At 43.0% G+C, this 25,090-nt stretch overlaps 1 protein-coding gene across 1 annotated transcript; it reads left to right on the plus strand.

The window, feature by feature from the left end:
* Nucleotides 1–4,195: 4,195 nt before the first annotated feature.
* RTL9 (retrotransposon Gag like 9) lies at nucleotides 4,196–16,315 on the plus strand. The gene is made up of 3 exons (XM_019718626.3): nucleotides 4,196–4,518; nucleotides 10,040–14,028; nucleotides 14,564–16,315. Exons 2-3 carry the CDS (start codon nucleotides 10,117–10,119, stop codon nucleotides 14,678–14,680), a joined length of 4,029 nt encoding a protein of 1,342 aa, XP_019574185.3. The 5' UTR covers nucleotides 4,196–4,518; nucleotides 10,040–10,116; the 3' UTR covers nucleotides 14,681–16,315.
* The last annotated feature ends 8,775 nt before the right edge of the window (nucleotides 16,316–25,090 follow it).

The raw sequence follows: 25,090 nt of genomic DNA on the forward strand, positions 1-25,090 counted from the left end.
ATATGCATAGAATGGGGGTCAGTGTGTGGAATGCTCAGCATATGTCTTTCTTGGACCGGCTTTGGGGTTTAAGAAGAAAAAGCACAGAATTTGGTTTCTAGTTCCAGCTCTGCCTATCTTTTGCTGTGTGATTTTGGGCAAGTCATATCTCTTCTCTGGACCTCAGTTTCCTCCTCTGTAAAATGAAGACAATAATCCCTATCCTAATCCTAACCCAAGGGTATATACTGAAGATTAATGCAAATAATCACCAGAATGTTACTAAGGGAAGGGCTGGTCACTCTCAGTAAATGGTGGCATCATTCAGGGAACCCTGATTGGTAGCCACTAGGGTCCTGCATCAACATGCCTATAGCAAACCCGATGCATACCACAGTACTAGGCATTGTGGACTTCATGCCTAAGAGTCGAAATTACTTCTGCTTCAAAGCTGTGAGATTTTGGCCAGTTGCTTAGTGTTCCAGAGCTCAGTTTTCCCATCTGTCAAGTGGGTATACCTACTACTAATAATACAGATCTACAATCTTTTATCTGAAACCACTGGAGTTAGATATATTTTGGAGTTCAGAACTTTTGGATTTTAGAAAATCAGTATAGTACGTATAACACATATAACACTCCTTATGGGATCTGGGGCAGTATCCTGTGATCAAACACATTAATACTTCTAGATGGGATAGATGAATAGCCTCATGCCAGTTGAGGCCCAATTTTGCCACCAAGAGTGAGCTTGCCACAAAATTTCAGTTTTCAGAAATTTTTGGAGGTCAGAAAGGCAGATAGGGAATTGTGGACAATGAAAGAAGCTAATATAGCTGATCCTTGAACAATGCAGGAGTTAGGGGTGCCGACCCCCTACACAGTTGAAAATCTGTGTATAACTTGAATCCCCCAAAACTTAACTAATAATAGCCTACTGTTGGCTGGAAGCCTTACCAATAACGTAGTTGATTAACACATATTTTATGTTATATGTATTATATATTGTATTCATAAAATAAAGTAAGCTAGAGAAAAGAATGTTATTAAGAAAAGCATAAAGACGAGAAAATACATTTACATTATTTATGAAAAAAATCCTCATTATAAATGGACCTGCACAGTTCAAACCCGAGTCGTTCAAAGGTCAACTGTACTTATTTAATGCTTGCCAAGTGCCAAGTATTGTTCTGAGTAGTTTCTATGCATTATCTTATTTAGTTGGACCAATAACCTTATGCGGTAGGCATTATTATTATCATCCTTATTTTACAGATGAGAAAAACTGAAGCGCAGAGAGGTTAAGTCACTTGCCCAAGGTCCCAAAACCAGTAAGAGGCAGAGCTGGCATTCTAACCCAGACAGTTCGGCTTCAGAATCTATGTTCTTAACCACCTTCTCATAGGGTTAAAATGAGCCTTCAAATGCCTCCAGAGGTGATGGAAGTCACTGTGAAAAAGTAACTGGTGAGCCAATGCCCCATCTACAGGGAGTAGCTTACTCAGCTCCAGCTGACTGTTGCCATATCATAATGAGTATCCAAGTCTTTCTGGGTTTTTTTTTTCCCCAGAGAAGCCAGAAATTCAGCTTTTTATGTGAAATCTCATAAATATTGGCAACTAATTTAAAAATGTTGCAAACACTGTGTGGGTCAACTAGAATTCATCCGCAGTCTGGATCCAGCCTGTGACTGTCAGTTTGCAAGCCCTGCAGTGAGGAAATTGATGCAAAAGTGTTTGAAAACTTCAAAGCATGTTCCAGAAACAGGCAGTTTCATTTTAGGGTTAAGATTTTTTTCTTGACTTTAGTCTAGTTTTTTGAAAACTGGTGTTCCTGGAGATGAAAAGTCGGAATTTAAATAGAGACGTCAGTGAACTTGAATGCTTCATTCCTTTGGCTGGCTGGATAAATGAGAAGCCTAGGTGTACTGGACGGGCTAAGCCTCAGAATTCTTGCCACACCCACGGGCCCCTTCTAAGGAGTTTCCATCCACAGACCCTAGCTGAGGGAAGTAGCAGTTTCTTATGAATAGGTGGCTATGTCTAGTACCACGTGACCCCACTTCCCCCTGGCAATAGCAGATTGAGCCAGGAGAGGGCATCTGATCTAAGACAGTCATTCTGTAGGCTGGCAAACAGCATATGAGGGAACCCAGGATGAGAACTTTGCCCAAGAAGCACAGCCGTGACTAAATTTGGACCAGTGAGAGCACTTGGGGAGTTTGAACACTAGACCTAGAAAGATAGAGCAGTTGGCAACAGGGGCAGCAGCTGAACACAGGGGAGGCAGGCAGCAGGGTCCACGAATAAGAAGGACCCGGAGAGATTACTGAGCTTACTAGGTGCCAGACACTTTACACATGTTTTTGTTTAAAATACATTCACAGAGCCTGTGAGGTAGGTACTGTTTGTTATCCCTGTTTTCGAGACAAGGAAACTGAAGTGAAGGAAGTTGAAGTGCTGGGTGGGGTTGGAGCCCAGGCTTGTTAGATGTTTAAATCAGGACATACAAACTCATAAGCTAGTGGTTTCTTAAACTCTACAGTGTTTCAGAATTAGTTGTGCCAAAATTTGGATTCCTTGGCCTCACCCCAGACCTACTGACTCAGACCCTTCGAAATGAAGCCCCCATCCCCAAGTCTGCATCACATTTTAATAGTCCTCTCAGGGAATGGCTGAAGCAGAGGTACCCCAACCATACTTAGAGAAATGCGGTTTGAGAAAGTTATGGTAGGTACTGTGTACTGTATTGCCTTCACCTTCAGAAACTAGGTCAATGTCAACAGATGAGGTCAAACTCTAATATAAACTCTTTTGGAAATGGGGCTAATTCTGCAAATAAGAGGACATTAATTTTTCCTCTTTTCTGATGCAGGAAGTATACACTGACACCAGCTGTCTGAGGGAAGTTGACAGGATTGAGATGAACACTCAGCAGTTTGTATAGAAGACCCTGTCTGCTCTCCAGGGTACAGAGCTCAGAGCTAGCATATGTTCACTAAGCATTTTCCATGAGGAGCACAAATTGCAGGAACTTACTGCATTGGCAACAAAGAACGAGAAAGAAAATTACCAAATGCAGAGAGATAGATTGTAAACCATGGCATTTTCAAATGTAAACCCACTTCCTAGGCTGATGGTAGAGGTTCTTCTTGGCCCTAGAATAATTGTGTAAGACTTCCACCTGTGCCCTTATGTATGCCATTGATAAAAGTGTTGAATAGGACAGGATCAAAGCTAGCAGTGCCTTCTAGGTCGTTGTAGAACCCTGCGCTGGCAACGGTATTGAGCCAGTTGCAAATTCATCTGCCTTTAGGAACTCTCTTTGGGAAGATAAGTAATAGTCTGGAGATTGCTTGGAGAGCCTCACGTCAAAATCTGGTTAGTGGTCCAAATGCTCAATGACATCAGACACGTATTCCTACAAGAGGGCTGTATGGTCCAAGGGGTGGCATAGGTCAAATACATTGGCCAAGTCTGGCCTCAGCAGGGCTTGAATCCACACTTGGCAAGTTTTATTCCTCTCACACTTCCCCCCTGGATACCTCCTTTATCTATGTTAACGTCCTCACTTAGCATAAGGTCAAATTTTGTTCTTCCCTCTTCTGGCCAGAAATATTTCTTGTCTTATAGGTATCTGAACTTATTTGTGTTGATATTTTGACTGGGAGTGATTCCCTAAAGCGGGTCTTTGGACAAGTGTCCATTCTCCAGGAAAACTGCGGCAATCCACGGTGCAATGAGAAAGCCTAAACTACATAGTCAGTGTTTTGTAAAGTGAAATCTATTTCATTTAAAGGATTGTCTATTATTCTGAGATTATTTCCTACTCTTTTGGTGTTTAAAGAAAGCCCTTTTTATGAAAGGATAAATTGGCATTGTTTTGTCATGTTTCTTAGTGCATTTACTTGGAAAACTAAAAATGTAGCAATCCACTGTCAGTCCTCCCATTTTTCGGTTTGCAATAACTGCCAGTCTGGGCACCTGGTCTAATTTGTACAGTTCTGCTAGTACTTCTAGGTACCTCCTATCACCACTTATGTCCTAAGTGCTTATAAATTACCCGCTTCATAGTCTGCGGCAGAATCTCTCGGAGGATTGACATCAAGCTCACAGCTCTGAAGTTTACAGTATACTGGTCTGTAGTTTCCTTATTTAAGAAAATTGGGACGCTGCCCATTTGCAGTCCTTCTGTATCCCTTCTGTTCTCTCCGATTCCACAGATCCTTCAGGACGGCACCTAATGCAAGGCAGTTCCGTTTGCTCTTCTTATAGTGATCTTTTCCCTATAGAGTTGGACATGCATATACATGTTGTTTGGGGAATTTGCAGCACATCCAATGAAAGCGCAATTCCCAACTAACAGTCAAATCCTTCTCTTTGGAGCTACCCAGAACACACCTACCCTCTCTTCCATATGACAGCCCTTCAGAGACTTGAAGACAGTGTGTGACTCTCCCCTGAGTTAAGAGCACCAGCTGAGTCAGACAGACCCGAGTGACAAGCCCAGCTTCATTCTCTCTCAGCTGTGAGAGCCAAGGTAAGTTATTTGATTTGATTTTCTCCCAACTTCAGTTCTTTAGCTGATTTATAAAATGGGGGTAAAAAAACCCCACTTCATTAGTTTATTGTGTAATAAATAATGTAACTTATGTAAAGTGCTTAATACAGTGCGTGGCAGAGTGAGCGCCCAGTAAATGCTTCTTCTTTTCTCCTCTATTATAAGAGCCGGGTGGGTATTTTAAGTGTCCATGCTGCTGGGGAGCAAAGGGATGAGGAGAGTTTCTCCTTTCCTGATTGATCAGGACCTTAAAGTAGTCCAGGTATTTTATCCTGATGTTGTCTATGTCCAGTTATCTGGGTATCTGTTTGCTAGGGCTGTGGGAGAGGATATTGTTGAGAATCTAGGGAAAGGTTTATTTTCAAGAGCTCGAGAGCTATTTGTTGACATATTGGACTGTCTCTTGTTTATTCTTATTTCCCTGAGCAGCTAGCCAAGCAATCCCCCAAACTCAATTACCTTTTGTGAGGTGGCAGGAAGCATGACACCTCCTAGCCATATCGATCAGTGCAGACAGAGCAGGATGTGAGGGACCTGAGAGATGCTAAGCAGTGACTTCTGGCCTTTTCCTTCCTTAGAAGGTCTCTCCTCTCTGTGTTTGTAGAGACACTGGCATTAATAAAACGGACGTCTGTGACCCAAATGGACTGAGCATTCAATTCTCTCAATAGCTTCCTTAGAATCAGGCTGATGATGAATAGTCACAATGGACCAGAACTTGGAATCCTGGAATGACCAGTGCCAGAATGGTTTTCTAACTGTAGCTCTTTGCACATACTGGGTTTTGCAAGCAATTGCATGATATGAACTCTGAATACCAGTAAAGCTAGAAAAAGTTTGAAAGGAGACACACCCAACTGTGAACAGACAGAGGAATGGGACTTGAGGGGATGGGGGGCAGGGTAGGCTCAGGACTAGCTTTATCTGTATGTAGGATTTCAAGTTTTTATTCTGAGAATATATTCCTAGATGACTTGTGTAACTATTAAACATAAATAAAAGTTAGAAAAAAAAGAAGTAATTTTTTTCAAAACAAAAAGCAACAACAAAATAAAAGCAAGCCATTGCAGAAGTCACTACAGACCAATGATCTGAGTAGTGCAAGCATTAAGTTTGTGGGGAAGAAAGATTGCTTGGATGGGGAGATGTTGGAGATCCTTAGAGAGAACATGCAAGAAGAGGAGGGGAGTGGGCTAGACACAGAACCTGAGGGAAACACACCTTTTCAAAACAGAAAAATAACGTTCTTTTTCCTTTGAATGCAACTGATATGGGTCCATTATAGACAAATGAGAAAATACAGATAAGAAAACAAAAGCAAAAATCTTCTTTAATCTTACCACTTGGGTATGGTCACTGCTAACATTTTGATACATATCTTTCCAGACTGCATTTTTTTTCTATGCAAAAATATACATATTTATTTTATAGAAAGCAGGTCATCACACTCAATGGATGCTACAAATGCTCCATGATTCATTCATCATTAAATGAATTGTGTTCTAACATCGGCATTTAGGTTCATTTCCAATTTTTTTATTATTATACACAACAGTGCTTTCTAGCTGTGTGACCTTGGGAAAGCTAATTGACCTCTCTGTGCCTTTCCTCATCTGGAAATGAAGGTGATAATAGTACCTACCTCATAGGATTGTTGTGAGTAACAAATGAGATTATGTATGTAAAGTGCTTAGCACAGTGCCTGACACAGTAAATGTTAGCTTTTATTGTTAGGTATAATAATAATAATTGTTGGGTTTCCTGTGACTAGTTTTTGGTTTACGGGAGAAGGGAGAGCAATTGGAATTATTCTTTTTGAGTAGTATACTATATATAATGAGCTCTGGAGTCAAACAGAGCTGTGCTTTGGAGATGCCAATTCACCTCACTGAGGCTCAGTATTCTTATCTGTAAAATGAGAGATAAAAGGACCTAGCTCACAGGATAGCTATTAGGATCAAATGAGAGAATGCTTGCAATGCCCTCAGCATATTCCCGTATGCCAAAGTTAGAGTTCAATCAAAGTTAGTTTCTATTACTATTACTATTACTATTACTATTACTATTACTATTACTATTACTATATTACCATTACTACTATTACTACAATGACTCAGCCATTAGTGGGGGTGAGAGGAGGAACGTGGCAGTGAATAGAGCACTTGAGATGTTTATAACCACTTGTCTGATTACAAAGAGAGGAAATGGAATCAAATGGACCCAGGCTCAAATATGGGCTTTGCCATTTCCTAGCTCTGTGACCTTGGTCACAACTTCTCCAAGACTGTTTCCCCATTTGTAAAGTGAAAATGGCACCAGTGCCTACCTTGCAGGTGTTGCATTGAGGCCCAAAGGATATAATGCAAGCATAGTGCTTATCCTGCTTATCAAGCATTATTGGTTGCTAATTATGAATGTGGGAAGGTTTATAAGGACCTGAATGCCTCCCCGCAACCTCCAGACTCTGAGTCCCTATACCTCAGCTACTTGAACTTCTCCTGAAGGTTTTGCCCTATGCAGGGCTCAGGAACCAATTCTGCCCCTAGGATGGGGCTTTCAGGGGTACTGATTCAGAAGGTTAGAGGGCTCTGGTAAATCTTTTTGCTAGTTCTACTCTGATCTTGTGCCCTAGTTCTAGAAAGCAGGCTGTAGCCCTGTGTTTCTGAGCAAGCCCTCACCTCGTATGTTCAAGACTGGTGTGCTTTTCTTGTCAGCTGTCTGAACATCCTGGAGCCTTGCTGTCAAATCCTAGCTCTGGGACACTGGTTCCCAGATTTCCCTCCAGGTCTCTGACACTGGGGCAAATCAGCTTTTTCAGTATCACTATCACAGGTCTCTATGAAGCCCCCATGGCCTATCTTCCCAAACCCTGGTTTCCCTGCACTTGAACTCTTTGAACTCTCTAACACTATTCCACTCTCCTCCAGCCCTGGTTCTCTTATCTCTGACCCCTGCCTGCACTTCCATGTCACACCAGTTGCAGTGCCTGGCGCCCAGGACTCTCTTGTCTGCTCAGCCGCAGAGGGTGTGTCTCATTTTCTGAGCCAGGACCCTTTCAGTCTCAACTCTTTAATTGTGGGAATATCCTCTTTTTCTTTGGGGGGGGGGACAGCCAGAGGTGGATATAATGGGCTGCTCCACCTATTGGGGTAAGGAGAAATGGGGTGGAGTTGCATAGGTCAAGTGCTAAAGCGGAGCTTCTGGAGGGCTGTCAAGTGAAAGGCGGCCAGAGGCAAATGTCAGAGCCTATATAGAGGCAGGAATCTGGGACCAGAGAGACAGAGCAAGCACTAGCAAGTTAAGAGCAGTGGGGAGGGTGGGCGGGCAGGCTGGCTGGCTGTCGGGCAGGAGGGGGGCGTGGCAGGGGATAGCTAAGGGAGATTGCAGAGAACAGCTGCTGGTATTGGGTCTTACTTTAATGAACTGGCTAGGCATGGGGCATAAGTAAATTGGACAGACTAAAAGAGCTAGGGGTGCAAAGGACACACATCCTCTTCTCCCTAACTGCCAAGGTAAGATCTTCCCGGGTTTTGCCTGATGGGAAACTGTTGTATGTTCAGGGATTTTTCTGAAGATGGGAGGTAGACGTCTATGACTGCTCTTTTGACTCATCTTTCCCATTGCACCAATTAGTAGAGTAACTAAGGTGCCAGCAGGAGGCCAGTATTTATTTTACTCCACTCCATCTTGGGGTTGTACAGGCTGGCTGGGGTTGGCTGGGAGGGAGGAGTCTTGGTAATGTGACTGAGTAGGGAGAGAAAGCAGATCAGGTGGGTCTTTATAGACCAGTGGAGAAGAGTAAGGAGCTCTGGAGTTGGGTGGACCTAGGAATTTATGTGACTGCAGGCAAATGAGTAAGCTTCTCTTGGCCTTAGTTTTCTCATTTGTAAGAGGAAGATAAAGTACTATCCAATCTCTTAGTGTTGCTGTGGGAACCAAATGAAATGATGCATGTCAAGTGCCTAGCAGAGTGCTTGCCAGTCAGTGCATGCTCAAGAAATGCTTGCTGTTAGAATTTCTGCTGCTAGTATTCATTCTCATTACTTTTATGAAGACACAATGCCACTAGAGTGAGGACTTTTGTGACATTGTCCCAAATGAGTAAGTGTTCCATTTTTGTCATGGGCAGGCTGTGGGGATGTGTCAACATTGTGTAATGTGTGTGTTGGTTCCCAAGCTATGTGCCAAGGAGCCCCTTCTGGGGCTGCTTACAGGGAAGAGCCAGAGGGGTGAGGCTCTGGGATTGTCCACCACATGTCATCAGAGAAACTTGAAATTTGTACATGCTATAGACTAGGCTTCAAGTGAGCTATTGTCTACGATGTCAGAGAGATAATTGAATGCAGACTTAGGGATACCAAAAGCTAGGCAAACTCAAGGAGTGGTGATAGTCAAAGACATACAATTTTTACTGTTTTGGTGACCCTATTTTAGCCCCCACCCTGGCTAATCTGAGAAAGCTGGTAAAATGGGAATACTAATAGTATATATTGCACAGCGTATTGTACAATTCAAATGGGATAATGCTTGCAAATCCTTGTACATTATAGACAGTTTAAAGTTGCCTTCAGTTTAGTGTCTGGAACACACTAAGTGAGTAATAAGTAGTAGTAGCAGTGGTTGTTATTTTTATTACTTTTATTATTGAGAATAATGATGATGATAAACAGGCTTTTCAGTTCACGGAATGTTGCTCCCATTGACCTTTTTCTGAGGAAGACATTCAGGGCCATCAGAGTAGTAAAATGGGGACTAAATCACTGGCAGGACTCAATGAGCCCCAGGAACTAATGATGTTTTTTTTAGACTTATATTGGTCACAGATGATGTAATACAGAATTGTACACCTGAAATCTATGTAATTTTACTAACAATTGTCACCCCAATAAATTTAATAAAAAAAAAAAGAAATTTATGTAACTTGACTAACAATTGTCACCCCAATAAACTTTAATTAAAAAAATATTTAAAAGACAAATCACTCAAGAACGCCAAATGTCTATTTGCAGCGACATTGAATATTTGAGATACACATCATGGCATTTTCTATTAAAAGGAACGAATGATTTTTCTGGAGCAAAGGGCTTTCTCATCTGGGCCCACCAGTATCTTGGCTGGCTTGTGAGTACTCTTGGAGGCTAGAACATAGCCCAGGAACCTGCACTTCTCACAGTTTTCCAGAAGGTGGTGGTGGTGCTTCATTTGATCCAGGACTGCCCAGGCTCCTGGCAGCTGAGGTTGCCAGCATTTTTTATATTTACAAACTGATAGGCTGTGCTGTATGACTGAGTGTGTTGGTTTGGAAAGAATAGGAGCAGAAGGGATATTTGCTTTACATTTGTTCATTGTTGCACAGCTTCTTTAACCTGATAGGCCCATCTCCGATGCCACATAGCTGGCAAGACAAGTCAGACAAAAGGTCTCCATCATGAATTATTTGTCTGTTTCCCAATCTTTTTGATATTGACCTTTGACTGATAAACTTGTTTCTTATTTATAGATTTTCTTGCCACTTTGGCTTCAGCAGGACCCCTGATATCATCACTCTAGGTGCTCCCTCCACACTATCCTGTGGCCATGGCAGATACGTCAATACCCTTACATTCATTGCGATTCAACGAAATGCTGAGGGAGGAAAATGACAACCCAAACAGGGGGATGACCTTCTCTGGAACCATGATAGAGACCACAGAAGAGGTACAAATTCTGCATTCCCATGTACAGCCTGTAGTCTCAACTTCAGCATCAGACCCTAGAGGGGTGTCCACACAGCTGATGACATCCTCAGACTTTGACACCATCTCCACACCTCTAATGGGACTACCAGACTCTGGAGAATTGTCCCCACCACTTATGCCAGACTCAGACTCTGAGGAACTGTCTCCATTGTTAACGCCAGTTTCAGATTCGGAGGCATTGTCCCCATTGCTAATGCCAGCCTCAGACTCTGGAACATTGTCCCCATTGCTGTCCCCTTCAGAATATGGACTAATGTCCCCAGGTATGATGACAATTCCTGACTTCGGGACAACGTCCACAGTACTAATGGCAGCACCAGACTCTGCAGAGATATCACCATTGGCAATGCCAATTCCACCCTCTGGAGTGATGTCTACACCATTGATGCTTCCTCCAGATCCTGGAGAGATGTCCCCTCTCCTAATGCCAGATATAAACCCTGGAGTGATATCCACACAGCAAGTGCCAGCTCCAGGCTCTGAAGCAATGTCACCATTGCAAATTACAGATGAAGACACTGAAGCAATGTCCAAAGTGCTAATGACTGCTTTGGCCTCTGGAGAGATATCTTCACTGCTAATGTCAGGCACAGATGTTGAATCTATATCCTCACTAATAATGTCAGCCCTAGCTTCTGGAGCAATGTCAACTCATCCAACAAGCACCCAAGACTCTGGGGAAATGTCAACCCAACTGATGTTAGGCCCAGACTCTGAAGTAGTGTCTTCAGTGCTAATGTCAACTCCAGGCTCTGGAGGTATGTCCACACTGCTCCTGTCAAGTCCAGATGCTGGAGAACTGTCCACATTGCCAAAGCCAGCCCAAGATGCTGGAGCACTGTCCCCACTGCTAATGACAGCCCTAACATCTGGAGTGATGCCCACCCAGCTGATGCCATCCCAAAGCAGCTCTGGAGTGATGTACCCACAGTTAACACAAAATCTAGACTCTGAAATCATGTCTACTTCACAAATGAGAGCAACAGCCTCTGGGGAGGTGTCCACACTGCCAGTGAAAGCCTCAGACCCTGGAGCAATGTCCACACTGCGAACAAGAGCCCCAGCCTCTGGAAATATGTCTACATTGCTAAAGACAGTCCCAGACTCTGGAGCATTGTCCACTCAACTGATGACGATCACAACCTCTGGAACAACGTCTGTGGAGCAAATGTCAACTGCAGCCTCTACGTTGATGTCCACACAGGTAACAATATCCAGAACTTCTGAAGCAAGATCCACAGGCTTTTTGAAAGCCACAACCAACGGGGCAATGTCTACTCTGCAAAGGAGAGCTCCAGATTCTGGAGCAATATCCACACAGCCAATCACTGCCCCAGCCTCTGAAGCAATGCCCATGCTACAACTGACAGTCCCAACCTCTGGGTCAATGTCCACACTGCAAATGAGAGCTCCTGTCCCTGGAGCAATGTCCACGTCACAAAGGAGAGCAATAGCTTCATCAGTGACAGCTGTACCACAAATGAGAACCCCAGCCTCTGGAGCAATGTCTGCACTGTTAATGAGAGACACAGTCTCAGGAGTGATGTCCATGCCACAAATGAGAGCTATGGCCTCGGGAGCATTATCCAAGCCACTAACAACATCCAAATCCTCAGAAGCAATGTGTATGCAGCAAGTGACAACTGAAGCTTCTGGAGAGATATCCACAATGCTAATCAGAGACACAGCTTCTGGAGCCATATCCATGCCACAGATGACAGACAACCCCTCTGCAGGGATGTCCACACCACACAAGACAGCCTCAGCCTTTGGAACTATGCCCATGCCTCGAATGAGAGCCCCAGGCACTGGAGCAATGTCCGCAGCACTAACAAAAGCCACAGCCTCTGGAAAGATGGCCAGGCAGCCAATGAGCACCCAAGATTCTGGAGGAATGTCCATGTCACTCATGAGATCTATGACCTCTGGAGGGATGGCCCCACTGCAGATGCAAGCCCCAGACTCTGAAATGATGTCCACACCAAAAATGAGAGCCCCAGCCTCGGGGGTATTGTCTACACCACTGGTGAGAGCCTCAGACCTTGGAGAGATGTCCTCACTGCTCATAAGAGCTTCACCCTCTGGAGAAATGTCCCCACCACTAATGAGATCCTCAGCTTCCGGAGAGATAGTTACATCTCTGAAAACCCCAGCTTATGGAGTGACATCAACTCCACAAATGACAGGCACAGCTTCTGGAGGGGTTTCCATGCCACAAATAAGAGCTCCAGTCACTAGAGCCGTGTCCACACCGCTCATAAGATCTACGGCCTCTGGAGTGATGTCCATGCCTCAAATGACAGCCACGGACTCTGGAGGGGTGTCCAGGCCCCTGGTAAGAACCCCAAGCTCTGGAGAAGCATCCACACTACAAATGATGCCCACGGCTTCTGGAGAGATGTGCACACTATCAATGCAAGCTCCAACTTCTGGAGTGATGTCCCAACCATTAAGGGTTCCAGACTCTGGAATTACGTCCACACCACTAAGGAGACCCTCAGCCTCTGAAGATGTGTTCACAAAGTTAATGAGAGCTCCAGCCTCTGGAAAGATGTCTACTGGACAAATGACAGCCGTGGCCTCTGGAGGGATGTCCAAACCATTTATGAGAGTCACAGACTCTGGAACAATCCCCATGCCATTGATGTCAGCCGTGGCTTCTGGAGAGATGTCTATGCCACTAATGAAAAGCATGGCCTCTGGAGCAATGTCAGCACTGCAAACAAGAGTCTCAAGTTCTGGATCTATGTCCTTGCCACAAACAACATACTCAACTTCCAGAGGGATACTTGCATCGCCAATGACAGCCTCAGCTTCTGGAGCAATGTCCACACCACTTACGAGAGCCACAGCCTCTGGAGCAATGTCCATGCCACAAATGACAGCCACAGCTTCTAGAGGGATGTCCACACCACTCATGAGGACCCCAGACCTGGGAGCCATGTCCACCCCACAAATGGCAGCCACAGGCTCTAGAATGATGTCCAGTCTTGACATCAAAGCAACAGACTCTGGAGAAACATCTGCCTCTCACGTCAACATCACGGCTTCTGGATCAAAGTCCATGCCACACATGACTGCTACAACCCCTGAAACAATGAACCCACCACTAAAGGAAGTTCCATCCTTTGGCATGCTGACTCCAGCACTCTGTTACCTCTTAGAAGAACAAGCAGCCCGGGGTACATGCTCTGGGGAGGAAGAGATGGAGATTGATGAGGAGAAGCAAATGAAGGGATTTTTGGACGATTCAGAGAAAATGGCGTTTCTGGTATCTCTTCATCTGGGGGCAGCAGAAAGGTGGTCCATCTTGCAGATGGAGGTAGGAAAACCCCTCTCAGATGAAAACAAGTCTTTCCTGAGAAGATCACAGGGCTTATATGACTCTCTCTCTGATATAGACATCCTCAGTGCTGTTCTTTGCCATCCCAAGCAGGGCCAGAAGTCAGTCAGGCAGTATGCCACTGACTTCCTGCTGCTGGCCCGACATTTGTCTTGGTCTGATGCCATTCTACGGACCAGGTTTCTGGAAGGACTCTCGGAAGCTGTTACCACCAAAATGGGCCGGATCTTCCTGAAGGTGGCCGGTAGCCTAAAGGAGCTGATAGACAGGTCTCTCTACACCGAGTGCCAGCTGGCTGAAGAGAAGGATTCCCTGGGCAGCTCAAGCCAGGTTCTACCATCAGCCTGTAAGCGGAATAATGAGGAGGCAATGGAGAATGAACTGAACTCTCATCAGCAGACTGAGGAGGTAATAATAGAGAAATACACTCAAGGTTTTTGAGCAGAAAAATGATAAGGAGTACATTCTGCTCCTTTGAGTAGGATAAGGAAGAGGCAAGGGGGAGGCATTGAGCTGCTAGACCATTACTCCCAACATGGAGTTTCATCAGCAGGCCTGGCTATTGCAGTTATTTGGGGAGTATTAACCACTTTGAGGAACAATGCTCTGCCCAAGTTATTGAAGACCTAGGGTGGTTAAAGGACTAAGTCCTCTGATTAGGGGAAGCTGGCTGGGCTCAGTCCCAATTCTCCACTTATTCCAAGCCCAGTTCTAAGGGAGGGGTCATCTTTTGGGGGCTGGGTCTCACCTACAGCCACATGTGTTATGGATCCAGGTCACTAAGGAATTTGGCTACCCTAGTCCTCGGTCACACTTTATATAAGTAAGGTACATTAGCCAAGTTCCTTGGTCTGCTAAGTTACTGAAATTATCTATGCGGAACATCCTTTGTCACAGTAAGTGTGGCTCTTACCTCTGCTGGTTTTTTTTCCCTCACTCCCAGCACCAGCATGTTCCCAAACGCTGTTACTACCTGAAAGAGCATGGAGACCCCCAAGAAGGTCTGCACGACCACCTTCGACAAAGCACAGGCCATTGGAAGGCCCCCACCAACAAGTAATGTTCCCTGGACTCTTCTGTGATACCTGACTCGGCTGAAAACTTGAGGACTGGTTCCTGGACCCATTCCATTCAATTACATCACAAAACTTGTGGCCTTCCCCCTTCAGACTCCCCCTCCAGGCACACCCCACCCTATTTTCCACTTGGCTGACTTGGCCTTTTCTTTCACCCCATATGCCTGTGACCTGCCCAGATAATCAGAGTGTGGACTTCAAGAGTGTTTGGTGTATGAGGTTCAGAATTTCCATCACCATTGAAGTCGGTTTTAGTTCTTGGTTCAGGAAGATGTCTAGGCAGGAGAAACCATATCCTACCTCAAAACACCTTAGAGTGTCTTGCCACGTGTCATCAGGCAAACTTGAGGATGTTCTGGTACCCAATTCACCAGGAGAGCCTATAAGAGCCTATGAGAGTGATGCCCACCTCTATACACCCTTTTCACCCAGTAGACTTGCCCTTATATGCCCCAACTCATAACATCTATAGTGGGTCTCCAGGGTCCTTGCCCTGTTTATAGTCTCCATTGTGAACCATTTGTTTTGACCCATAATAATAATCATAGTAATGGCTAACACTTATTGATTATGTACTCTGTGACAGGTACTGCACTAAACCCTCGACAAGCACCATCTCACTACATTCTTACCATAACCCAACTTGTTCTTGTGTTGTCAAATTCTGACCTCTTGATGTGTTATGTGTGGCCCTTGTGTTGTCCTTCAGTGTCAAATCTCTAGCTCTGATCTCTGGGTGACCCCCTCAGATGTCAGTTGCTTTCACTGCCCTTGGCTATTGTGCTTCATGGCCAGCACTCTTAATAAGCGTCTTGGTCTTTTAACAGGCATAGATAGTTAGAACATAATATGAGCAGTGTTTGCCTTCAGGTGGTGGGATTATGAGTGTTTTTATTTCCTTCTTTCTACTTCTCTGTTCTTTCCAGATTCTCTACAGTAAGCCTGTAATACATTTGTAATTGTAAAAATAAATAAACTTCATTTATGAAAAAAGAATTAACGGTGGCCAACAGAATTTGATTTATTGAGTCCTTCATTCAATCAATATTTATTATCTAACATGTGCCAGCCACTGTTTCGGGGACAGACAGACAAGAACCCTCATTGAATGAAAACTTCATTCCAATGGAGGTAGGAAACAGGCAATAAGCAAGAAAGCAATAAGTAAGATAAGTTGAAATTCTGAAGGTTACAAAGACACAAAATCAGGGTAATGGGGAATTTGATACTAACAGGACCAATTTATTTATTCAATAATAGTCCATGTAATTGGGTTATTCAAAGATCTTTAACAAACAATAGGAGCTACATGACTGGAAATGTATTTTAGAACATTAACTTGGCAACACTTTAGAGGCAGGATAGGAGAAGGGTTCAGGGGGCCATGATGAGCTCCTTACTACAATAGTACAGGTGACTGACATACCAGATGACTGAATCTAGGGTTATACCAGCAGGGATGAAAAGAGAAGGAAGGAGACCAATCTCCCTCTGCAGATTCAAGTCTGCTTCTTCATTACCCTAAGCACTGGGTCTGATTCTAGGAAGAGGAAAATGATTCTCAGAAAACAAAACAAAACAAAACAAAACAAAACACAAAGATTGGCAGACAAATTGGTAGCCCCATGGTAATATAGATAAGAATCTGGCTCTGTGGACTGCCAGCAGATGCATCAATCATCAGTGCTATTGCGTCGGGAAAAAGAAGGTGTAATAAGTTGGGAAACTCAAATTCCAGGTGGAGAGGCAGTGCGCCTCTGGAGATCCAGCTTTCCCCTCATCTCCGACCCTGTTGGCTCACACCTGGACCAGTCCAGGTCCTAGTGAACTTTCGATCTCTGTGTTCAGCAAAGGTTACTTTTAGTTTGGGAAAGCACTGTTGACCTTACTCTCTACTGAAAAAGAAATTGATGATACAAAATCACAATTTGTGTCTGGAAAATGCGTATGGGAAGAAAAATGTCTTTAAAAATAAAATTGATTTTTTTATAGCCACGATAATGGAGAACAATAACATTCTTGCCTTTATTTTTCTCCTTAGGCATTCTTCTTGCCTTTGCTTTTGCCTCTCCACTCTTTAAAGCTAACATCACTGGAGATAAATGGAACAAACAAAGCCCACTTATACCCTTCCAGAGCTCAGTCCCTGTTCCTATACCCACCCCAAAGGTTATATTTAGAAATGTTTCAAGAGCCACTCAGCATCTACATGGAGCTGAGCCATCATATGTTCAAGTACTCGAGACTATTTTGTCTGCTGTAAAATGGTGTTTCAAGTTTCTCCAGTCCTCCCTGGCCCATGGGTGAAAATAAGACCGCATAGGCAGTAAAAACTCAGATGTCACTGACCCCTGCCCCTACCAATCTGTTATAGGATCTCAAGTCCTTGAAAGTTTCCTCCAGTTACTTGTGGAAAACCTCAACAGTTTCCCATAGGCTGAAACAGTCCTCTCCCATTGCTCTTTTCATCCTACACTGCCTCCTGGAGGTCAGCTGTCCACATTGCCACATGAGGGCAGCCCCTTTGCCTTGCCCCACTGCTGGTGGGTACCTCTGGCTGGGGGAACACAGAGGCTCCAGCTGGGGTGGGGAGTGCATTCTGCAAATTCTAAAAGGGCCTAAGTGGTGCTGCCCTCCCCTTAGGCAGCTTTGACTAAAGCCACTGATGGGTTATTGGGGTGAGGTGGAGGGTTGGCAGGGTGGGGATTTAGGGTATGGAATGGGGGGTAGGGGTTGAGGTGCAGTAATTCCCCTCTGCATTCTGTGCCACACTTTTGTCACTTTGTCACCTGGACATTGAAACATTGCTTCTGCCCTGTACCTCAGTAAGGGCCATGTGAGAAGAGCGGCTTCAGCTTCTTCCTGCAGCAACCTCTCCCCTGCCACCCTCGCCACCCCCATTGCCCCAACTCAGACTTTTAGACTTGGTTCCAATACTTGGAGAACAAAAGCCATCAAGTCCCCCATTCAGACCCAGCCTTCAGCTCCAATTTCCAAATTCTTCTATCTGGTCTCAATCCTTGCTCCTAAGGCACTGTAAGTCCACAGATGTCTTCAAAACCACTATCCCCTTGTGAATAGATGCCAAGAACTTTCCTTAGGGCCCAGGTGGAAAGCAAATATCACCCTGTCCTGTTCCTCTACTCTTGTGCCATCCTTTCGTCCACCATTTAGTCTCTGTCTCTGCCCCTCAGGGACCAATAGCATATGAAACCTTTCTTTTTGCCCTTTATTTTATTTTCTTAAAATCAATTCACAGAGGTATCTAATAAAGACCATTTTAGTAATCTGAGAGTAATTTTAAAATTGCGTATGTATCACTGTTTCATGAGAATATGTCAAACACTGTAATACTCAGATTTGAAAAGGAGACAAATAAAAAAGTATACATGTATATTAAACAATCATTGATAAGATAGTCTCTTTTAGCCTCTTGAAGACCACTTTCACAATGCAAGCACAGGCTTGGGCTGCCACTGAATGACCAATGCTGCAAACAGTTTCTGGACATTTCTGAGTCTCACTTTGGGCTCAGGAAAGATCCCACTACACTGGTCAGATCAAATACAGGATTCATGTCTTCCAATAGGTTTGAGACCTTAAGGCACTATCAACTTCATTCTCCAACCAGAATATTACAGATAAAATAAATTGCCCTACCTCAGAGTATAGAGAATTTTTTTTTCATATGGATCACATATTTCCTTTCTTCTCACCTAGTCTGAAAACTATGCATCTTGAACAGTTGTGGGGCAGGGAAGCAGGATACTTGATTTGTGATCTAATGGAAGAATTATAGGAAAATAGATGTTGTAGGGGGTTGAAATGGTCACTGGAGGAGGAGAACAGACTGAGTGCCTTTGTCTTTCCTTCTAACGAGCTGTGTGGTTCTAAACAGGCCACTTTACCTTTCAGGGCTTTGGTTTCCTCATCTCCAAAATAGAAATAATCATCACCATTCTGATAACCTCACAGTTTCATGAGATAAAGGTTGTAAAAGTGTTTGGAAAAATCAAGTGGAAGACGTACAATTGTAATATCTTGTTATTATACGTAAAACTAAGCTCAGCTCTGAGGAGGTTGGGAAGTGGGTGGGATAGGACTAGTTGGGACATATTCAGCTTCCACTCTCTGCAGGGATTCTATTTAAACTGTGGGGGAGGACCTAAAAGTAAATTACTAGCTGAAGACTGGCAAAAGACACTGTAGAACACTTACCAGGGTCCCAAGTTCTGGACTAACTGCTTTATCTGGATTATCCCATGTAATCTTCAAAACAACAGTGAGAGGTGGGTGATCTTATTAATCCTATTTTATAGACTGAAAATCTGTCATACAGAGAGGTTAAGTAACTGGTCCACGGCTACAGAGCTAAAAAGTAGCAGAGCTGGGATTTGACACGAGAAGTTTGACCCCAGAGTGACCCCCTCCCCACATGCAACCACTCAAGTATATATATAGCTTCATTATTCAGAATCAGATGGCCACTCTGAAGATTTATCCTCCCGTAACAAATTTGCCACCCAACAGCAGCCGACATTTGAAGCTCATGAAGTCTGAGGTCTGAGCAAAAATGGCCGGGCTTACCCCCTTCCCCATCTTAGATCCAAATGTGAATCCTCCTAGGGGTATTTGGGGAAAGTCTTTAATATTCAAAGAACAAAATCAATTATTGTGGAATGCTACTGAGCTCAGGAGGTTCTTTCCAGGTGTTAGCTGCAGACCCAGAGTGGAGCAGCCTCTCTTCTGAGCTCTGGCCTGAGAAGGAAGCTAGGATTCTCCCCGGGCATCTTTCCATTAAGAAAAAAAAAATGCATCTTGGGCCCAGGCATAGGTGGAAGGATATAGACTCTGAAAGTGGAAGGGATTTTTGTGGCTGCACCAAGAGCTGGTTCTTTGTTCTCAGCACTTGTTTTTCCCTCTTTGTCACTTCTCTCTCAGGAAGTGGAGGGAGTGCGTAAGGAAGGAAGACGATCAATCATTTAGATACTCCATGCCCCTGACTTCCAGTGCCCCTCTATACCCCCCAAAAGTGATGCTACTTCTAACATTGGGGTGAGTGTTGCATTAAAAAGGCACCACCCATTTGCAGTTTAAACAACTTGATAGAATTTGGAGAGGCTTCTCCCATTATAAACTTGCTGGATAAAGTGTGGGGGAAAAAACTCACAGCTGAGCCTGAAATAAAGAAAGGGAAATCCCCAGGGGCTAAAAAGGAAGGAGATCTTAATGGCAGATATGGTGAAGCAAGAAGAGATGCAGACAAGCTGACAATGGAATATATACACAACGCTTGATGAGCAAAACTGTGAACATCTGATTCTACACACTGCTCAACTATCATTTAAAAGTCAGTCATACAGAGGGATAGTGGATGGGGGGAGGGGGGTTCACACAGTGTGAGGGATATAAATGATAAACGTCTAAGTTTTGCTTTGTCTTGTGCACCTGAAACTAATTAAAAAAATAAATAAATAAATAAAAGTCAGTATGGCGCCTAGACGTTTTCCAACAAAGACTGAATCAATTCACGATTCATAGGAAAAGTGCTGCCCTTTGAGCTGGTTTGGGCTTGGGGAAGCTGGCAAGATTTTAAAAGAAACATATGCTCTCACCCCTTGACAACCTTTGCTGAGAATTTCATGGGCTTAAGTTCTGATGTATAAATGGGCAATGAACAGACTGACCCTTCCTTCCCCACAATATCCTCTAATATCTTTTTAAAGAATTTATTGGTATTTTTTTGGTCAGAGTTTTATTGAGATATAACTTACATACCATATAATACACCCATTTAAAGTGTATAATTCAATCCTTTTAGTATATTCACATAGTTGTGCAACCATTACCACAATCTAATTTTAGAACATTCTCATCTCCTCAAAAAGAAACCCATACCCATTAAGCAGTCACTCCGCATTCCCTTCTCCCACCAGTCCCCAGAAACTACTCATCTACTTTTTGTCTCTATAGATTTACCTATTCTGCACTCTTCATACAAATGGAATCACATGTTATATGTGGCCTTTTGTGTTTGACTTCTTTCACTTAGCACAATGTTTTCAAGGTTCATTCACATAACATGTAGGAGTATTTCATTCCTTTTAGCTGAATAACATTCAATTGTATGGATATACCATGTTTTGCTTATACATTCATCATTTGATAGACAATTTGGTTGTTTCCAGCTTTTGGCTATTATGAGTACTGCTGCTATGAACATTCTTGTACAGTTTTTATGTCAGCATACATATTCATTTCCTTTGGGTGCATACCTAGGAGTAAAATTGCTGGAGCATATGATAAATCTGTGTTTAACCATTTGAAGAACTGCTAAACTGTTTTCCAAAGTGGCTGCACCATATAGATACCCATCAGCAATGTATGAGGGATCCAAGTTCTCCACATCCTCACCAACACTTGTTATTATCTGTCTTTGATTATAGCCATCCTAGTGGGAATCTCATTGCGGTTTTGTATTGCATTTCCCTGATGGCTGATGTTGAGTTTCCCTGTAATATATTTTTATCACAAATTCAATCATCATGCAACATATCACCATAAATATTGTTGGAGGCTTCACTTTTGGAGAGTATTCTGGGAAAAGCTACTGCTTCTTTTGTCTCCAGCCCAGCCCCAACTATGCTATTGCCACGAACCTTTTCAGAATTGGGGTAGGTGTTTAGTAAGGCAAATTCTCATGGCCCCACCCAGACCCATAACAGCTTTCTTTCAACTGCTGCCTTCTGCAACAAAGATTGACTCAGAATAAAGGTGAGCGTGGGCTTGTATTTTGGGGGATGCTGAAGATCCAGAAGCCTTAGCTCAAAAACAAAAATCCCAGAGAAATGTGGAGTCGTCCTTCTTCAACCAAAAACTAAAGTAATCCAAACAGATGATTCATTGTTGTGGTCATTCATTAGGCTAAGACCCTCCTATTCTGACACCACTCAGAGTTTCTCCATAATCCAATGACCAAAATTTAACATCATTTACCCTGAGAAGGAAGGACGGGAAAGAGGAAGATGGGGAGGGGTGGGGAGAGAGAGAGAGAGAGAGAGAGAGAGAGAGAGAGAGAGAGAGAGAGAGAGAGAGAGAGAGAGAGAGAGGATGAAAATCTGCATTCTAATTCTCACTATGCTAGTGACAACCTGTGTGACCTTGGACAAGTCACTTGTCACTTCATTATTCTGGGCTTCATCTTTATCATGTTTGATTCTCATTAGGGAACCAGATGAGGTGATAACTCCCTTCTTATTTGGAAATGCTCTGGAAGTGGGAAGGTGTCTAAGTGGACCAAGGAGAGGACTGCTGGAGTAGAAGCCCAGTCTGAGCCATTGCTAGAGGGCAGCATTGTATCAGCAATTATTTTAATGACACTAACTGAGGTGTGGTTGTCTTAGAGTGCTTTAATTTAAAAAAACACAGTTTTTTTTATCTCATAAATGATGAAAGGAAGGTAATTTCAAAAAATCTACAGGAAACCAGAGAAGAGTATATCTGCTCCCCTGCGAGTTTCACTGTACATTAACAAATTTAAAATTGCAGAAGATTGTGAATTGTAATTTCTAATTAAATCTGTTAGCTTTTGGTCTCATTTGGATATAGTTACACAACTATCTTTTCCTCTTTAAAAAGCCCACCAGCACCACAAGGGAGCTGTTCAGAGTCATTAGAAACCTCTTCCAGAGGTTTGATTCACAAAATTTATTGGGGCATTATTATTTTCATTTTCTCCCTTCATTGGCTTTGATTTATTATAATGAAAAAAATGAAATACTTAGGAAATGGATCTGTTATAAAGAATTATCTAGAAGTTTCCCACTAAATCTTTTGATTTCTCACCACATTTCACAGTGGCTGACTAAGTTTCTGCATGTGAAGGTGGCATCCCAAGCCAGTCCAGTCATCTGGGGCAAAAAATCTATATGGCTGCAATAACTCTTCAAACCATGTATTTCTAGCTATGTCTCTTTCAGCTGTTGCAGATTGTTCAGTCTTCCATGAGGTTATGCTCTTCCCCCAACCTCAGTACGCACACACTATTTCTAAAAGCATCAAGGGGCTGCCTCATGTGTGATACGTTCATAAAGATATTATCATTCATCAAAGGAAATAATAAAATAGATACATTGCAACTATCTACCTAGCAGGGGTGGCAGAAATATTTTTACTTACATGTTTCTCCAATTACTTGGTAGTGGCTGCTTATGGCATTGTTGAGAAGGACTCTTAGGTCACATTTGGAATCCATAAAAAAGATGGCATTAGTAACATCTGCTAAGAACAGGGATGTGGGTACACAAGTAGAGAAAATGGTCATCTTTAAGGTAAAGTCATGCAAATGGTTTTAATTTAATAATAATAATGAAAATAATATTTTTAATAGAAAAGTAAGATATTATTGAAAGGGAACTGGGATATCTCAAAAAGCATCCAGGCTATGACTGGTTCTAGGTGGGAGGGTGCAGGTGATCCTCAAGAACTCCTAGAGTCAGGGACTTGAATGCCATGCCTATTCCTGGTTTTTCTCTCTGCTTCTCATCTCTGCATCTCTCTGTATACTGACTTCTTTTTTTTCCATAGGCTGGCTTTCTTCATATTTTGGTAGATCTGTCATTTTAGAGCTACCCCACCCAATATAGCAGCCACTCGTCACATGTAGCTATTGAGCACTTGAAATGTGGCTAGTCCAAATTGAGATGTGCCAGCTGTTAAGCGTAAAACACACACTGGATTTTATTATTTATTTTTTTTTTGTAAGTGCTCAATAAATGTTCACTTTTATTTTTTTGTTTCTTTTTTGTTTTTGTTATTTTTAATTTATTTTTTTATTAGTTTCAGGTGTACAAAACAATATAATAGACATTTATAATTTATATCCCTCACACAGTGATAACGCCCCTTTCCCCATCTACTACCCCTCTGACATCACATACAGTCATTACATTTCCACTGTCTCTATTCCTAATGCTGTAGTCTGCTTCTTGTAACTATATGTATAAAATTATAGTTGACATTCATTATTGTTCAGCTTCAGCTTCAAGTGTACAGTGCAATGATCTGTTATCTACATCATCCCTGAGGTGGTCTCCCTAATGGGACAAGTATCCATTGGCTACCCTACAAACTCTTTACCACATTATTGATTACATTCCCCAAATTGACTTTTGTATCCCTGTGACAATCAGATTCACACACTGGATTTTAAAGACTGAGTATAAGGGGGGGGGGGGGGAAGAATGTAAAATATCTTATTAATTAAAAAAAGTTGATTGCATATTGAAATGATAACATATTGGATGTGTTGTGTTAAATAAAATATATTATTAAAATTAATTCCACTTGTTTCCTTTCATAAAATGGCAATTAGAACATTTAAGATTACATACTTGCCTCACATTATGTTTCCGTTGGACAGTGTTGCTCTACAGGATTACAACTTATAGCTATAGACGGTGTGATTAACTGAGTTCTCCTGGAGCAAGGCACAAAAAATGAGAGAGAGGCCTTATTGGTGAAGTTGAGGCAAATGCCCACTCCTAAAGCATTCTTAAGTGGCCCAAGGGGATGGGTCACATGACAACACAGCAGCTCCAGCTGGGACACAGGATAACCAGAGATACAATTTCCAGAAGCATAGAGGGAGACACTGGATCAATAAAATAGTAGATATACTCCAATCTGGGATTATCCTAAATGCCTCTTTTTAAAAACCTAAATTCCCACAGCCAATTATGTAGCAAGTTCTACTGATTCTGTCTCCATCCACTTTTCTCCATCCTTAATGTTCAGTCACTGTCATTTCAGCTGGGGCTAGGCAGTCACTGGCAAATGACTTTCAAATAAGCATAATCTACAACCAAAGGACTGTTTCTTCCCTCAAGATAGTCATTTGGGAAGGTATACACTATTTCCAAGTGAAATGGTTTTTAAATTACATCCAGGTTCTGCCACTCATCATCATACATGTGACCAGGCCTACTCACTTAGCTTCTATGGGACTCAGTGTGCACATCTCTATGTTGGAACTAGTATGAACTCTACTTACCAGGGTCATTGGGTGGTGCTGGGGGGAAAATAGTTATGAGTCTGTCATGCAGGGTGTCATGCGGGGTCTCAGCTTCCGCTTCCCAAATAAGAACGCAGGACATGGTGAGGCCAAAAATGAACACCCACAGAGCCATAGATAGGGGAGTCATACCACTATATTCTCGTTGGCGGCTCAGTTGGAGATACTGGAAGCAGGCTCCACACGATCCACAACCCGCCGTCCACTTTTCTGCCTGCCAACAAGCCAACCAACCAACACAGTCATGGCAATTACATCATTGGCCAATTGGCCAACCTGTTACAGCCGACAGCCAACCAGTCACAGCCAACGACCATCTAAT

This window comes from Rhinolophus sinicus, chromosome 18, assembly GCF_057876585.1.
Source record: "Rhinolophus sinicus isolate RSI-liver-muscle chromosome 18, RSI-T2T, whole genome shotgun sequence".
Taxonomy (NCBI): Eukaryota; Metazoa; Chordata; class Mammalia; order Chiroptera; family Rhinolophidae; genus Rhinolophus; species Rhinolophus sinicus.

What these genes read in the sequence shown, in the direction of transcription:
- RTL9 (XM_019718626.3), top strand. Translation starts at nt 10,117, where the DNA reads ATGGCAGATACGTCAATACCCTTACATTCATTGCGATTCAACGAAATG. An exon ending in CTCATCAGCAGACTGAGGAG is followed by an intron (nt 14,029 to 14,563) that starts GTAATAATAGAG and finishes CCTCACTCCCAG; the next exon opens with CACCAGCATGTTCCCAAACG.